The sequence below is a fragment of the Phacochoerus africanus genome, chromosome 1, assembly GCF_016906955.1.
Source record: "Phacochoerus africanus isolate WHEZ1 chromosome 1, ROS_Pafr_v1, whole genome shotgun sequence".
NCBI classification, from domain to species: Eukaryota; Metazoa; Chordata; class Mammalia; order Artiodactyla; family Suidae; genus Phacochoerus; species Phacochoerus africanus.
In genome coordinates, this window is record NC_062544.1 from 114,834,893 (window position 1) to 114,850,958 (window position 16,066).

Genomic DNA, 16,066 nt, shown 5'->3' on the forward strand with positions numbered 1-16,066 from the left:
GCAGAGGCCTCGGGAAACCTAGTACCTTGCTTAAAAACAGCCAGAAGGCCCTGGCTTCACTGTAGCCCCACAGGTCCTCTGCACAGGCCTTCTTAGAGCCTTGTGTGCTAGTGAGTGCAGAGATGGTCCTGAGCCTCCCAGCTCGTGGTCTCATGAGCCCAGGTGTTTTGTGGTGCTTTGGAAAGCACTGCCCAGATAGTGACAGCCACCACTGCTTGAGCCCCACTGTGTGCACGGCACTGGGTTCACGGCTACCCTCTTACCTACCTCCATGAAACCCCTGAGAAGCAGAATTTTGATTCTTCCTACTTTCTGCATGAGGAACCAGAGGCCCAGAGAGGTCAAATCCTTTGCCTGAGGTCACACAGCCAGGAAAAGGTGAAGATGTAATACTAACCCAGACCTGTCCAACTCCCACCCACAGGGGTATGCCATTCCTCTGGCTAAGGATGGTAGGAGAGGCAGTGCTGGGTGGAGCGCTGTAGGCAGGCCTCAGGGCCTGGGTGCCAGCCTCCCCTGTGCCTTGCCAGAGTGAGTGGCGCTACCTCCTGTCTGGTGGCTCTGTCCCGGTCATGAGTGAGAACCCTGCCCTGGACTGGCTGTCAGACCGGGCCTGGCGGGATATCCTGGCGCTCTCCAACCTGCCGGCCTTCTCCTCCTTCGCCCTTGACTTCGTGAAGCACCTGTCAGAATTCCGGGCCATATTTGACAGCCCTGAGCCCCACCGGTGAGCTGGGGCCCAGGGCCCAGCAGGGTGGGCGCATCGAGGGGGTGAGACCCAGGGATAGGCCTGCCCTGGAGCCTTCTCTGAGGGGCCACCTAGGGTTGCCCTGTAGCTGTGGCTACATTTCTTTCGTGCCCCTGGCCATGTACCTCTGGACTCCTCACTCTTCCCTGCTGTCCAGCCAGCAGAGGCCCTGTGGCCAGTGCCCTCCCACAGGGCAGCTCTCAGGGGGACATGGGCACTGTTGCAGGGAGCCCTTGCCTGGCATCTGGGACCAGTACCTGGACCAGTTCCAGAAGCTGCTGGTCCTCCGCTGCCTCCGTGGGGACAAGGTTACCAATGCCATGCAGGACTTTGTGGCCACCAACCTGGAGCCACGCTTCATTGAGCCCCAAGTAAGTGCTGTCAGCCAGCGCCTGGGCTAATCCTCACCCTGAGTCCCAGGATCCTGGCTGCACCTGGATGGACCACTCTGCAGCCTTGGTCAAGCCAGGACCCCTAGCCACCCCCAAAACACTCTGGGAGATTCCAGTCCCCACCAGGAAGCCTCTCTGTGGCTCCCAGGATCCCCCTCCTTTGCCCTGATCCCCTGCCCCTGACGAGAAGCTCTAGGTGGCCCTAGCATCTCTCCTGCCCTGCAGACAGCTAACCTGTCGGTGGTATTCAAAGACTCCAACTCCACCACACCCCTCATCTTCGTGCTGTCTCCTGGCACCGACCCCGCTGCTGACCTCTACAAGTTTGCTGAAGAGATGAAGTTTTCCAAGAAGCTCTCTGCCATCTCCCTGGGCCAGGGCCAGGTAAAGGCAGGGTAGGGGTGGGAGGAGGGAGCTGGCAGGGTGGGCCAGCTGGTCCCCCATCACTCCGTGCTCCCGCCCCCACAGGGTCCTCGGGCGGAAGCCATGATGCGCAGCTCTATAGAGAGAGGCAAGTGGGTCTTCTTCCAGAACTGCCACCTGGCACCCAGCTGGATGCCAGCCCTGGAGCGCCTCATCGAGCACATCAACCCCGATAAGGTGCGCCAAGGGCATACCAGCACATCCATCCAGGACTGATGAGGCTAAATGAGATGGTCCCACAGAGCACTCAGCCCAGCCCCAGGCACACAGAGGGTGCTCAGAAAGTGATATATATAAAACATGCATCGACTAGATTCATCTTCCCAGTGGTTCTCCAAGTTATTGTTACCAGTGACCCTTTCCCAAGGCCACCCAGCACAAACTGGTGACTCTGGGACTTGCTGAAGCCCGTATTCTTTTTTCTTTTTGTGGCTGGACCTGCAGCACATGAAGTTACAGGGGTCAATATGGAACTGCAGCTGCCATCTGTCACAGCTGCAACAATGCTGGATCCTTAACCCACTGAGTGAAGCCAGGGATCAAACCCCAATTCTCACAAAGATAACACTGGGTCCTTAACCCGCTGAGCCACAACAGGAACTCTGCAAAGCCCATGTTGTTTTGTTTTGTTTAGTCTTTTTAGGGCCACACCCATGGCATATGGAGGTTCCCAGGCTAGGGGTTGAATCAGAGCTGTAGCTGCTGGCCTACACCACAGCCACAGCAACACAGGATCCGAGCTGCATCTGTGACCTATACCACAGCTCACAGCAATGCCAGATCCTCAACCCACTGAGCAAGGCTGGGATTGAACCTGAGTCCTCATGGACGCTAGTCAGATTCATTTCCACTGAGCCACGATGGGAACTCTGAAGCCCATATTTTTTTTTTTTTTTGTCTTTTTGCCATTTCTTGGGCCGCTTCTATGGCATATGGAGGTTCTCAGGCTAGGGGTTGAATCGGAGCTGTAGCCGCTGGCCTACACCAGAGCCACAGCAACGCGGAATCTGAGCCGTGTCTGCAGCCTATACACAGCTCACGGCAACGCCAGATCTTTAATCCACTGAGCAAGGCCAGGGATCGAAACCGCAACCTCATGGTTCCTAGTTGGATTTATTAACCACTGCGCCACGACGGGAACTCCAGAAGCCCATATTCTTAACCAGTGGCTAAGTGTGGTGTAGCCTAGCCTGGCCCAATCCAGGGATGGAGTCAGGCTGAGGGTGGGCCAGGGTCCTTGGGTCAAAAGGAGCCTGGCATTGGGGCAGAGCCCCTGGGTCTCAGTGCTCATGTGGGGCGTGGCCACCAGGTGCACCGGGACTTCCGCCTGTGGCTCACCAGCTTACCCAGCAACAAGTTCCCAGTGTCCATCCTGCAGAATGGCTCCAAGATGACCATTGAGCCACCGCGAGGGGTCAAGGCCAACCTGCTCAAGTCCTACAGCAACCTGAGTGATGACTTCCTCAACTCTTGTCACAAAGTGAGACACACTTGGCATATGCCCCACCCTTACCTGTCCTACCTCCATCTCCACCCCTCATGTGTTCCCCTTCTCCCCAACCCTCCACTTCCTGCAGGTGATGGAGTTCAAGTCCCTGCTTCTATCTCTGTGTTTGTTCCATGGGAATGCCCTGGAACGTCGTAAGTTTGGGCCGCTGGGCTTCAATATCCCCTACGAGTTCACAGACGGGGACCTGCGCATCTGCATCAGCCAGCTCAAGATGTTCCTAGATGAGTATGACCACATCCCCTACAAGGTGGGCTGGGGACCAGCTGGGGGTGGGGAGCTGGGCTGTTGCAGGGGGCCTCACCCACCCCCTCTGTAGGTCCTCAAGTACACAGCAGGGGAGATCAACTATGGAGGCCGCGTTACTGATGACTGGGACCGCCGCTGCATCATGAACATCCTGGAAGACTTCTACAGCCCTACCGTGCTCTTACCAGAGCACAGCTACAGCGCCTCGGGCATCTACCACCAGATCCACCCCACCTACGACCTCAACGTGAGTACACACTGCGGCCATGCCCCAGTCAGCCTGCCAGGCTGGGGTCCTGGGGTGCTGTGAACATCTGGGTGCTAGGAGGTGTGGTTCCTGCCCACCAGTAGCTCCTGTTCATTGGTCGATCCATCCCACAAAGATGGCCCTGGAGCTCAGGTTCTGTGGGGGGGCAGGGGAGTGGGGAGAACTCCAGCCTCTCAGCCCCTGCCTGAAGAGTACTTATTCTGTGAGGTGGTGCAGCTCCTCTGAGACTGCCAGGCAGTGAGGTGGTAACCAGTCCAGATCACAGTGAGGGAGAGCTCCCTAAGGAAATGATGCTTCAGCTGAGATGTGTGAGGAACAGGCAGGGGCTGTGTAGGGCACCCCAGAGTACAGATCAGCAGTGTAAAGGGCTCATGATAGGAGGGGCTGTGACAGGTTTGAGCAGCAGAATGAAGAAGCAGGGAGCTGGGTGACAGGGAGAAGTGGGCTAGGAGGGAGCAGAGGCCATGGCATCCCAAGGGTAAGAGGAAGATGTGTAAAGGTTGCAACCAGGGGTGATGAGGAGGAGATGTGCTCAGTTGGAGGGCCACTCCACAGGCTGTGGGAAGAGCAGGGCAGGGGCTTCAGTCCAGGCCCTCCTATTCCCCCAGGGCTACCTCACCTACATCAAGAGCCTGCCACTCAACGACATGCCTGAGATCTTTGGCCTGCATGACAATGCCAATATCACCTTCGCCCAGAATGAGACCTACACCCTGCTTGGCACCATCGTCCAGCTGCAACCCAAATCATCTTCTGCAGGAGGCCAGAGCCGGGAAGAGGTCAGTGGCAGCAGGAGAAGGAGCCCAGCAGTTGGGAGGGCCAGTTTCCTATCCACCATCCCGCCTGCTCCCCTGTGGGAAGAAACTGTGTGAATGTAGAATCCTGCATGGGTTCAGGGGGACCAGCCCTGATGTGTCCCTTTGCCCCCACAGATAGTGGAGGATATAGCCCAGAACGTTCTGCTCAAAGTGCCTGAGCCCATCAACTTGCAGTTGGTGATGACCAAGTACCCTGTGCTGTATGAGGAGTCAATGAACACGGTGCTAGTTCAGGAGGTCATTCGGTAATCCCCTCAAGTCAGCGGGCCCCCAGGCCATAGAGAAGTCACAGCAAGAGCTACCATGGGCCAAGTGCCAGCCACACCAAGTGCTATAAACCCATCCTTTAACTCAACCACATTTTTATTATTCCCGTTTTACAGAGGAGTAAACCAAGGCCCCAAAAGATTAAGCAACCTAAGGTCACTGGTACTCCACCCAGCTCTATGCTCTAGCCCTTATGTCCTGCTATCATTTTTCTGTCTATGGCCTACAACTGGGGAGTGTGGATACGGCCACACAGCCCAGACCACTGCCTTCCTCCTTGCCACTGACTCCACAGGTACAATCGGCTGCTGCAAGTGGTCACACAGACACTGAGAGACCTGCTCAAGGCACTCAAGGGGCTGGTGGTTATGTCCTCGCAGCTAGAGCTGATGTCTGCCAGCCTGTACAACAACACTGTGCCTGAGCTCTGGAATGCCAAGGCCTACCCATCGCTCAAACCACTGTCCTCATGGGTCATGGACCTGCTACAGCGCCTGGACTTCCTGCAGGCCTGGATCCAGGGGGGTATCCCTGCTGTTTTCTGGATCAGCGGCTTCTTCTTCCCCCAGGCTTTTCTGACAGGCACTCTGCAAAACTATGCCCGCAAGTCTGTCATCTCCATTGACACCATCTCCTTCGATTTCAAGGTCTGGACATAGCCAGGGCCAGGTCAGGTGACAGGCTGGGGTGTGGCCCAGGCAGGAGGGGTACTGAGGCCACAGCTGGCTGGCAGAACCTGGGAATCCTGAGCAGGAGTTGTGGGATAGAAAGACCCGGGCCAGAAAAGATAAATCCCAGGGAATTCCCTAGGAGCAGGGTGCAGACTGTAGGCTACCAGCTAAAACGGCTGGTGGCAGGAGGCAAGTCTGTTGCCTCCTGACCCAAATCCTAACTCAGATTCTGGGTGGTTATATGTGCGGGGCATCTGTGTGCCCACCACAGGTGATGCGCCCATCAGTGTCAGAGATCAAGACAAGGCCCAAAGAGGGGTGCTTCATCCATGGACTCTTCCTGGAAGGTGCCCGATGGGACCCTCTGGCCTTCCAGCTGGCTGAGTCTCGGCCCAAGGAGCTATATACAGAGATGGCTGTTATCTGGCTCCTGCCAACGCCCAACCGCAAGGCCCAGGACCAGGACTTCTACCTCTGCCCCATCTACAAGACGCTGACCCGTGCTGGTATGGGGCCTGGGGAAGGACGCCTACACCACAGGTGGGGGCCCAGGGTCAAGCCAGCTCAGGCCAACTTAGGCCAACCCAGGCTAGCTGAATGGGCTGGCTAATGGAGGTCAGTCAGCACTCCTGAGATCTGACCAGGCCAGGCCAGAGCTGGGCCAGCAACAGGCAGGGTGATACCCAGGGGCTGGGCTCATTGGGGGTGGCCCCTGAGCTCACCATCCTCTTGACTCCCTCAGCAGACCTATCTTGGGTCCTGGGAAACCCACCCTGGCCAGTGGAGATTCATGAGGCCTGGAAGGAGGTGGGGCCAGGCTGGCTTTAGCAGTGAATGAGCAGGGGCATCAACTCTTCTGCTCCCGTCCTTGTCAGTGCAATAACCCAGGGCAGACCTGAGCTTTGGCCACACCTGCCAGACAGGCGTCCTCTTGGGTCAGGTCCCCCTCCTTGTCCCAAGCTCACTCAACCAATTCTACTGCCTTTCTTTATACCCTGGTCCTGCACTAGGTGAAGCAGACAATTTAACCCCCCCCCCCCCTTGCCTGCTCCAGGAACACTCTCAACCACAGGCCACTCTACTAACTACGTCATTGCTGTGGAAATCCCCACCGACCAGCCCCAGCGACACTGGATAAAGCGTGGTGTGGCCCTCATCTGTGCCCTGGATTACTAGACCCAGACAGAAAAGCTGAGGCCATTAAAGTTTGATTTCATGAGCAGTCCAGCTGAGCCTTAGCTGCTTACATCGGGCTCCTTCTGCCAGGGAAACCGTGAGGAGGCTGCAGTGGCCTCACGAGAGAATGTGATTAGTGGGGAGAAGTGGCAGAGATAGCAGCTTTGACCTACTGGACCTGTCCAAATGGAACAAGGGAAGAGAGATATAAGCCCTGCAAGGGTCCCAGGGCCTCTCCAGGGTCAGCACACCAGGCAGGACTAGAGGCAGCCCTGCCTCCTCCACCAGGTTGCAAAGCCATCAGCTCTGGTGAAACCCATGGCCCTCGCCTCCCAAAGTGCACCTTGCACACAACTCTTGAGATTCCATAGCCTTTTGGTCACACACAGGGCCTTGGACCCAGGAGGTCTGATTAGGTCCTCACTCCTGACACAGCCTAACCTATAAACCACAGGCCAGCAAGCACAGGTGGGCTCATTTCTTAGGAGTTTTATTCATTCATTGATCCAATATTTACAGGGGCCAGAAGGGTTGCGTTACATTTAGCGTAGAGAGGCAGCTGCCATGCCTGTCAGCCGCCAACTACCCCAGGTCACTATGTACAGATAAGGGGCCTGCTTGGATCACCTTCAAAGCCACATGACAGAAGCCACAAGGCCACATTTGGGGCCCAAGCTCTAGAGGCAGTGCTGGGCCCATTAGCCCTTGGCATCATGCCCCCTGGGAACATGGGGGGCTCCAACTGGTTGTCCTGGTCCTGCTGTCCCCCACCCTGAGTGCCTTGCAGAGACTGAGAAAGCTGGCACAGCAAGGAGAGCTGAGTGGTGCCAGCTTCCCGCCAGCACCCCTGTCTCTACTGCCCCAAAGAGGAGGGAGACACGGTAATACTGAGGGGCTGGGCAAGGGGCTCCTCTGAGCCCCAGGGATAGACCCCAGGAGCCCAAGGCAGGCCACTTGCCAGGGCCACAACACTGAAGACAAAAGAGCCCAGGGCCTGCCACAGAGAGCAGTCTGGACAAGCCTGCCGGAACCAGGAAGTTTACAGGCCACCACACAGCTCAAACACTTCTCTCTGCTCAGGTCAAGGGCACACAACAGGCTGCTCATACCCTGCTGGGACACCGCACTCCCAGTCTAGCCCAGCAGCCGGGTCCCTGAGTTTGGAGCTCTCCCAGGAGTGAAGAGCAGACCTGACCTCATCACAACAGGGGCGAGAGCAGAGGGCCCACTGCCCAACCAGGCCCCCAGCTTTGACCCTGTAGGAGTGACCCCAGCTCTCCAGGATGACACCTGTTAGGTGAGAATGCAGAGTCAGGAAGCTGACTATGCAACACAGTGGTGGCAAGATGGGTTAGAGCCCAGAAAAATAGATGTCTCTGTAGGTAAAATATATGTATTCTGCTGCCCAGGCAGAAAGGCCAGGTCCTACCGCTCCACAGCCAGCTGTGGAGGAGGCTGCAGCACCTCACTGTGCCCCAGCTCCAGCTGCTGCTTCCAGAGCACTGAACGCAGAGAATCCCAGCCTGGCTCCCATTCCCAGAGTCTGGGCTCTGTGACCGGAACTATTCGGTAATACTGGGAAGAGGGGGACTGGGGCAGGGAAGGAGCCCTGGTGAGGGCCACGCGGCAAGAGCAGGTGGCAGGGTCAGGGCCAGCAGTCCTCACTGGCGCTTGGCTTTGTAGGGGCGTGACCGTTTCCGCCGGTCGGGCTTCCGCTGCTTGTGGAGCCGACCAATGCTGACGCCCTGGCGCCGCCGCACTGAGATGTTCTGCTCCACTAGGTTGGCCAGCATGCCTGAGGAGAGGCGCAGGCCTTTGAGCAGATGGGTGGTGGATGCCCAACAGCTACTCCCTCCATTGGCCACAGCCTTAGTCCAGGAGCTGAGGCTCCTTCTGCCCTCCCTGAGACCACAGTCTCCTCAGGCTCTGAGAGAAGCCTGAAAGAAGAGGCCTGAGGGCCATAGCTCTGAGCAAGGCATGCCGGGTAAAATGCAGAAGGGAGACCCCTCACCTTCCTGAGCCAGCATGGAGATGAAGGTGCAGATGAACTCATCGTAGTTGTGAGTCCTTCTCTGGTCGTCAATCTGTGAGAAAGAAGAAGGAGGACATGAGGACATTGCAGACATCTACCTAGAGCAGCCACCAGCTGACCCCAGCAGGTTGCACCTCTGGGAAGACAGGCAGGTGGAGGACCAGCACCTGGAGAGAGGGCCCACCTTGAACTTCTTCCTCTTCTCCACTTCTTCCTTGAGGCAGGCCTCATAGTTTGCGATCTCAGCTTCCACACACTTCAGCAATGCCAGCAGCTCCTGCCAAGACCCAGCAGTTGCACCCATGAAGGAGAATGGCCAGCGCCAAAGCCCCCCTTCCAGGAGGCAGCTAGGGACAAGGACAAGCAGGCAGAGGCCCTGGAGCCCACTGAGGCCCCCTGCCACTACACAGTCCAGACAGGCTAACTGGCACTTGGATTCAGCCACTACCCTTTACACCAAAATTCCAACTAGGAACCCAGCACCTGGGCAGCAGTGTCCTAGGCCCTTCCCTGGTCAGGATTAGAAGAGAAGGTCACAGAGGGTCTTACCTTGGGTGAATACTTCTCCCCACTCAAAGGCTCGCCAGGCCTGACCAACCCAGGCTTCTCTCTGCCATCCATAGCTTCTACCACGTCCTTCTCCTCCGGGCTGCCAGACCCATGGCTGCTTTGGCTCAGTCTGACAGAAGGGGAGGAACCCTTCCCACTCTCTGGGAAGAGAAGTCATGAGAAGACCCATCAGAGCACAGGACACTTGGTGGTCACTTGGCCACCACCCTCCTTAGCATGCCATCAAGAGGCCAGTGAGCTGGCCCAAGGCCCACCTGTCAGTGCTAGGGGACTCAGCACGCCATCCTCAGCCAGGTGCAGCAGGCCCGTGCTTATAACAGGACCCAGGTCACGTACAGCGCGATTGTAGCGTATGCAGTCAACACGCAGCAAGCTGTCGTCCTCTCCAAACAGCACCTTGGAGATGTGGGAGGTGACGGGGCTAGACGGCCGCGTGGGGTTGGCCGAGCGGATGGGCGAGCGCAGTGGTGAATTGAAAGCACTGCCAATCTCAGAGGCTGTGTCTGTGCTCTCATTGCTGGGGGTGGGTGAGGGCTGCGAGTGTGTGGGCACTGCCACAGCCGGACTCCCAGCCCCGCTGCTCGTCTTGATGGACAGAGGAATGGACAGGTCTTTCTGAGATTCTTTGAGCTTCTCAGCTAAGACGTTGATGGTGTTGGGCTGCAGCACGGAGAGCTGCCCATCTCCAGAGCCACTCAATGGCCCTGGCTTCCCTGGACCCTTTCGCTTATACCTGTGGGGCCCAAGGAGAGGTGAGCCAGGGAATGGTCCAGATGACCACACCGAGCCGTGTCCAGAATGACCTAACACATCCTGGCCTCCAGGGACTGACCTTGCAGTTCCGGCACCCTGAGCTCAGATAGCTGCAGCCAGGGATCCTCAAAGGTCAGCTCCTCTACTCCAGCTGCCTCCCTCTGGCCTTCTAAAAGATACCCCTACCCCATCTCCTCCATCCCTGCTTCATCTTTCAAGGCCATCTCCCAACAAGACATGCTTTGATGTCTGCCTTCCCCCAAGCCCTCCAAAATCTTCGTGGGACCCAGAGTCAGCCCCTTCATGTCAGCCTCCCCCAGGCCCCACACTCAGCAGTTCAGCGTTATTTGCTGAAGGGTATTCACAGGGCTGAAAGATTCAAGATAGGATCGGCAGCACTCAGCCTCCAGCCTTACAGAGCCAGGGCTGACCTGATGGCGGAGTTGGTATTCTGCATGTCATCCTCCTCGTCATCCTCATAGTCATCCTCATCGTCTGAATACTGCTGGGGTGGGCGGATTGGAACTCGGCTGCGGCCCACGCCTGCTGCCAGGTCTTCCTCCTCCTGGAGCAGAGACCCAGGGCAGCCATGAGCAGCGGCCAGTCAGCCCAAGCTGGGCACGGGACCCACAGCCAGAGAGCCAACATGGCTCCCCAGGTTGAGTCCAGGTGCTCCAGAGCCCATCCATACTACTGCCTATGTGACACTTTGAAATGACACAGAGTGCCTGAGACACCTGCATTTATTTTGCCAGTAGAGCCCAACCCATGGAGTTGATCTTAATGCCACACCCTAAACATCTGGCTCCAGAATTGTGTACGTGAATTTAAAGTCAGGAGCTCTCTCTGCCTCCCCAAACCCCTAACCTTCTGAATTTCAGACAAAGGAACCTGGTTACCTAGGCCTGGATAGAGGGTAATCCCCAATGAATCCCCTGAGGAAACTGCCTGTTGCCACCCCTCAAGAGTCCTGGAGGAAACCCTCCTAGCTTACCTGCATGGGGGACTTGGCATAGTTGTGATTGTCCAGAAAGGCTGGCAGCCGCTGGACAATCGGAGTGGGGTTGGGGGGAACCCCATTGAGGCTGCTCCCTGGAGGCTTCACCATCAGCTTGGGTTTGCTGGGAGGGCTGTGGGTCAGGGCTTGTGGGCATGAACCAGCCACTTCCTCCACACCATCTGAGAAGGCGGGGAGCACAGGCAGGCCTTTCAGCCTGACCCTCAAGCAAAGCTGTCCTGTTGACGGTCTCCCCAGTCCTGGGACACAGCACTGCTCCCGTTACCTTTCCAGAGAACAGCTGAGACAGCTGATACGTTGGGAGTCAGCAAAAGCTCTAAGTCATGGGCCCATGGTGAGACAGAAGGAGAGATGAAAAAAAGGAGTAAAAAGAAAAAATCCTCTAGAGAAAAGCAGAAAGGGAATATACATTGGAGAGAAGGCTTGGGGGCCAGTAGTAATGGCAGCCCTTTACAGGTGCCTTTCTTTAGGGAAGGACTGCTCTTCCTCCATGTTCCATAGGGAGAGAGCTGCAAGCAGCAGGCTTCATGCCTCCTGTAGAAGCCTCTGAGTGACTGCCCAGGTGCCTCCACAGAAAAAGACTTGCTCTGCTTGGGTCTCCCATGTCGAGCTATGAGGGGATGACTCTTAGGCCTGCGAGCGGCTCCAAACCCCCCACCAGTACCTGTGTGAGTGCCCTCAGAGGCCACTGAGGCCCTGTTTGCTTCCACCGAAAGCGGGGACTTGCTGCTGACTGGTTTGGACTCTTCAGGCAACTGTGACTCTTGAGACTTGTGGGTTTGAATCAGCTCTGGCTGGGTTACCCTAATCAGCTGAAGACAAAATCCAAGGCGCAGAGGCGTGAAGGCAGACCCTAGCTTCTACCCTGGAGAGCTGAGAGCCTTGGCTCTACCCATTCACCCAAAGGGAAACAAAACAGTCAAACCTCGTTTAAGAAGCTATTCTCCCCTTCCTCATGCCAAGTCCCACCTTTACCACAAAGGGAACAAAGGATAGGAGTGGGTAATTGAAGCCCAGATCCACAAGAATAAGAGACAGATGCTCCAGTGGAGGGAAGGAGAGGGTGGCTGGGCTGGACAGGGACCAGGAGGGGTATCCACCTGCTGCAGCGACTCCAGTATTGTCTGACGGTTCACCTTCAGCACATGCAGCCTGGCCTCATACTTGATCCTGCGGTCAGGCACCACCGCCATCAGGTTGAAGCGGATGTCATGGTAGGGCTCCCTGCAGTCACAGTCATGGCCATGAGAGCAGCTCTTGCCCTGGCCCCACCATTAGGTTAAGGCAGAGATCCTGGCAGGGCTCCCTGAAGTCATACCTGCAGCCACAGGTACAGCCATCCCCCCACCCCCACCCCCTGCAACAGACAGAAAGCAGCTGGCCATGTGCACTAGGCACCTGTGCTGGTGCCCTCCAATGAGCTATGTGAGGGGCCTGTCAGGAAGTGAGCCAGCAAACCGGGGCCACTCGAGGTTCCAGCAAGGCCATCCCTCCCCAGCCAATCCTGAAACAGGAGACATGCAGCCCAGGGAGAAACAGGGCAAGAAGTTGGGAGCCCAAAATCCAATCCTGATCTTGTCAGATTCATCATGTGGCCGTGCACAAGCTATCTGGCCTTTCTGTGCCTTGGTTCCCTCTTCTGCATGCCTCCCAACAGGGGCACAGCTCCAAAGGGTAGCGGGGGCACAGGACTCTTACCCTGCAGTGGCAAGGCCGATACGCTCCATGATGACCCGCCGGGCCTTGTCTGTCCATTCCTCATCCTCCCCCCAGGGCCCTGGGGAAACCAAGATGTGGAGTCAGAAGGTGGGAAGCCCTGAGTTTGGGCAGGCCAGGAGAGGGAAAGAGGATGGAGAGCAGTTGAGCCAGAGAATCAGGGGCTCATCAGACAATGCAGTGCACAGTGCCATCCAGCCAGAACCAGATGCTCTCAAGACCCACCCCCTGCCACTGGGTCCCAAGTACCTGAGGACCCTGAACCCCAACTCCTTAGGAGGTGAGCAGAAAAACCCAATAGGCCCCCAACTCAGGCTGCCTACCATGGTCAATGGGGTAGACCTTCAGCCCATCGAGCTCAAAAAGCCGGCCTGTGATAGGCACATAGCTGACAAAGTGGAATGCCTCCATGGTCCGCACTGCACTAAGGCCATTCTGCTTCTCAGGGAGGTGGCGTGGCTCGGGCCTGGGAAAGGACACAGTCAGTGCCCAGAATGGGACAACTCTTCCTCACCCCCACCCCATCAGCTCCCAAGTTCCCACACACCTGGCATGGCTATTATGTGCCTTGGCCAGCTCCGGAGCATTGCCAATTGCATATCCTTTGCTCTGGAAGGAAGAAAATAAGATCACATCAGAGCAACTTCTAGGTAGGTCTTGGGTGGGAAACAGAGCTCAGGAGAGCAGGCCTAGAGGCATTCCAAGAACTTGAAGAAACACAGGTGGACTCTCCTGACTCTGGAGCCCCCAAAAGATGGGCCTTAAAAAAAACTGCTTTACATGACTAATTCACCAGTCAAATGTAACATAAATATGGTCTGAAAAGGGAAAAGCCTCACAGTGCAAAGCGCTATGTGGTAACATTACCAGTGGCTCTACCTAGCCAGCTATGAAGGAGGATTAAGGCACTGCAGCCTACCTCAGGGCTGAAGCCTTTGGTGAAGTCCTTCATGCGACTCAGGGTAGGCCCCAGGTCCACACTGCTGCAGTTCAGGAGCACACTCAGCAGGGCATGAGTGGCACAAGAGTTGGGGATCAGCTGTGAAACAAGGAACAGTCACCCATACACAGCATCCCTCATCCCAAACCCATACTCATCAGAAATGGGGACCCAGAGAGGGACAGCCATATCTGGACAATCCTCACCAACTCCCCTCATCTTTACCCAGTATTTGTTCATTCACCTAATTACCCATCAGTTGTCAGGGGACATGGAGAATGGACTCAGACACCACCCTGTCCTAAAAAGGCTCCCCCGACCCCCACCCCCGTTTTTTTTGTTGTTGTTGTTGTTTTGTTTTTTTGCTTTTTTGGGCCATACCCACGGCATATACAAGTTCCCAGGCTAGGGGTCGAATTGAAGCTACAGCTTCTGGCCTACACCACAGCCACAGCAACGTGGGATCTGAGCCACATCTGCAACCTACGTCACAGCTCACGGAAACACTGGACCCCCAACCCACTGAGCGAGGCCAGGAATCAAACCCTCATCCTCACGGATACCAGTCAGATTCATTTCCAATGTTCCACAAAGGGAACTCCCGAGGCCCCCCATTTTTTATGAATAAGAGCTCAGTTCCTTCTACCAAGGGACTTCTGTAACCACCACCTATGGTGTCTGCCTATCTCCTCCTTCTGCCTTCCCCCACCTTCCAAGTGAAGAAAATGATAGCACCCCACCCTCCAGAAAGAACACAGAGCCCAGCAGACCTGGTGGGCAAAGAACATGTTATTCACAATATCATCATCAATCACAGATGTATCATCCACCAAGGTAGAGACCTTGCGACGGGATCGGCGTTCTTCGATCCATTTGAACAGGAAGATGAATCCATACACAGGGCTGGGGAAAGTAAGGCATAGAGCTAGACCAGTCAAATGGTGGAAGGCAATCTGTACCCCCTTTCCTCTTCCCTATTCCTTTGCACCACATTACTACTCAGGTGCCTGTCTTGTGATCCCATCTCTCCCTTGGCTTCTTCCCAGCAATGCCAAAAGTGGCTCTGAGCCCTCACTCCCCAGAAGCCCACTGGAGGCAGTCAAGTATCAGCTTCTGGCTGTGGTGCTCCAGGAGTCCATCCAGTATCCTTATAAAGTATACAGTTCTGGGATAAGAAAAGAAAAACTGGAACCAATGGCCCAGGACCAGGCGGCAACAGATGGTAAGGCTAGAACAAAAAAATGTGATGAGGAATTTAAACACTGATTCACACTTGTGAAGCCCAGGGCCCAAGCCCCAGTGCTGTCAGGGAAGTAAATGAAAACCCGTATCAGTCCCTTCTTTCCTGCGAAATAAAAGCAGACTTCTCCGTTTAGTCACTGTAGCTGTTCCTCCACACCTCTATTCTACAGAACCACCAAGACAAGACCCTGAAGATGGTCACCCAGAAAGATGCCTTGTCAGATGTCACACACCAGCCAATCTAGACGAGACCCCTATGTGGGGATTAAAACCACTGGCACACGAGCACATTAAAGCAGTAATAAATTACAGCTGCACAAAAAGGCAACATATGACCTAGGTCAAGCGAGTGGGGTTTCTGGCAGGAAAGTCAAAAGAGCAACTAAATTTATTCCAAAAGACGTTAGGAATTGAACTGGGGGAAAGAGGCTACCATCCAAAGGGAAGTACTGAGGGAAAACTGGGGGAAACAAAAATGCAGTACTGGCTTCATCAGGAGGACACCCAAAGAGGAGGGATGCTTCCTTATATGAGATTTTACAAACTGGGGCTACTGGTACTCCCTTCCTTGAGGCGCACTCTCTCCCGGGCCCCTCCCTAGCCCTTGGGGTGTAAGGGGCGGCCCTGGCGCCAAGCCACTCACCCCTGGCATTTGCTCTGAAGGTCATAGATCTCCTCCACCTGCACCCCTTTGACACCTGCGATCAGGGAAGAAAATAAGTCGGGAAGGGCAGCCCCTGGCTATGGAGCAAGGGCGCAGGAGTGGGCCCCCACAGCCCAGAACTGGCGGGTAGGAGAGGCTCTTACCAAAATCTTCCACCAGGAGGGTGAAGAGGCCTGGGTGGAGCGACAAGAAGAGCGGGTGGTAGTCAGAAAGGCGCATCCCGGACCCACCCGGCCTCCCCAGCTCCCGGCCTGCCCAGTCCCCTCCTCACCAGGGTCGCTCTCCAGCTCCAGCCAGCCCTTATTCATCTTCCCGCGGGGCGGCCCCTCAGCGCCATGTCCAGGCCCCCCGACCCACTGCCGCCCCCGCCGGGAGCCCCCCGCCGCCCCCGGGGCTCCTAGCCCCCCACACAGACAACGGGCCCTGCCGCGTCACCCGCCCGCGCCGGCGGCATACGTCACCACGGCGCGACGGTCTCCACCCCGCTTCTGAGCTCGTCTTCCGCGATTTCGACTCCAGACGCCGGCGCTTGCGCGGGAGGGTGGGGCAAGAGGAAGGGGAGGAGCGAGGGCGGTGTTGAGTACCAGAGGCGCGCGAGGAAAAGGCGGGGCG

At 56.4% G+C, this 16,066-nt stretch overlaps 2 protein-coding genes across 3 annotated transcripts in view; one reads left to right on the forward strand and one right to left on the reverse strand.

Annotated features, from left to right (window-relative positions):
* Window positions 1–6,570, forward strand: part of DNAH1 (dynein axonemal heavy chain 1) — a 79,656-nt gene extending 73,086 nt beyond the window's left edge. Inside the window, exons 66-77 of the mRNA XM_047776179.1 lie at window positions 531–727; window positions 975–1,119; window positions 1,366–1,524; window positions 1,609–1,740; window positions 2,873–3,043; window positions 3,141–3,320; window positions 3,390–3,566; window positions 4,196–4,366; window positions 4,520–4,650; window positions 4,968–5,319; window positions 5,615–5,849; window positions 6,398–6,570. Of these exons, the coding sequence (XP_047632135.1) occupies window positions 531–727; window positions 975–1,119; window positions 1,366–1,524; window positions 1,609–1,740; window positions 2,873–3,043; window positions 3,141–3,320; window positions 3,390–3,566; window positions 4,196–4,366; window positions 4,520–4,650; window positions 4,968–5,319; window positions 5,615–5,849; window positions 6,398–6,519 (2,172 nt within the window). The 3' untranslated portion in view covers window positions 6,520–6,570. The remainder of the gene's footprint in view (window positions 1–530; window positions 728–974; window positions 1,120–1,365; window positions 1,525–1,608; window positions 1,741–2,872; window positions 3,044–3,140; window positions 3,321–3,389; window positions 3,567–4,195; window positions 4,367–4,519; window positions 4,651–4,967; window positions 5,320–5,614; window positions 5,850–6,397) is intronic.
* A 423-nt stretch (window positions 6,571–6,993) lies between these two features.
* On the reverse strand, window positions 6,994–15,912 carry BAP1 (BRCA1 associated protein 1). 2 transcript variants are annotated; one of them, XM_047776157.1, is made up of 17 exons: window positions 15,726–15,912; window positions 15,598–15,627; window positions 15,434–15,488; window positions 14,319–14,451; window positions 13,528–13,647; window positions 13,156–13,217; window positions 12,932–13,074; window positions 12,591–12,669; window positions 11,993–12,116; window positions 11,557–11,704; window positions 10,869–11,053; window positions 10,306–10,439; window positions 9,376–9,854; window positions 9,101–9,261; window positions 8,736–8,828; window positions 8,531–8,603; window positions 6,994–8,314 (listed from the first exon to the last, which is right to left on the reverse strand). In XM_047776157.1, exons 1-17 carry the CDS (start codon window positions 15,760–15,762, stop codon window positions 8,181–8,183), a joined length of 2,190 nt encoding a protein of 729 aa, XP_047632113.1. In that variant the 5' UTR covers window positions 15,763–15,912; the 3' UTR covers window positions 6,994–8,180. The 2 variants fall into 2 exon arrangements, with proteins under 2 accessions (XP_047632113.1, XP_047632122.1); XM_047776166.1 differs by lacking the exons at window positions 14,319–14,451; window positions 15,726–15,912 and having other exon boundaries at window positions 15,598–15,633.
* Window positions 15,913–16,066: the final 154 nt, after the last annotated feature.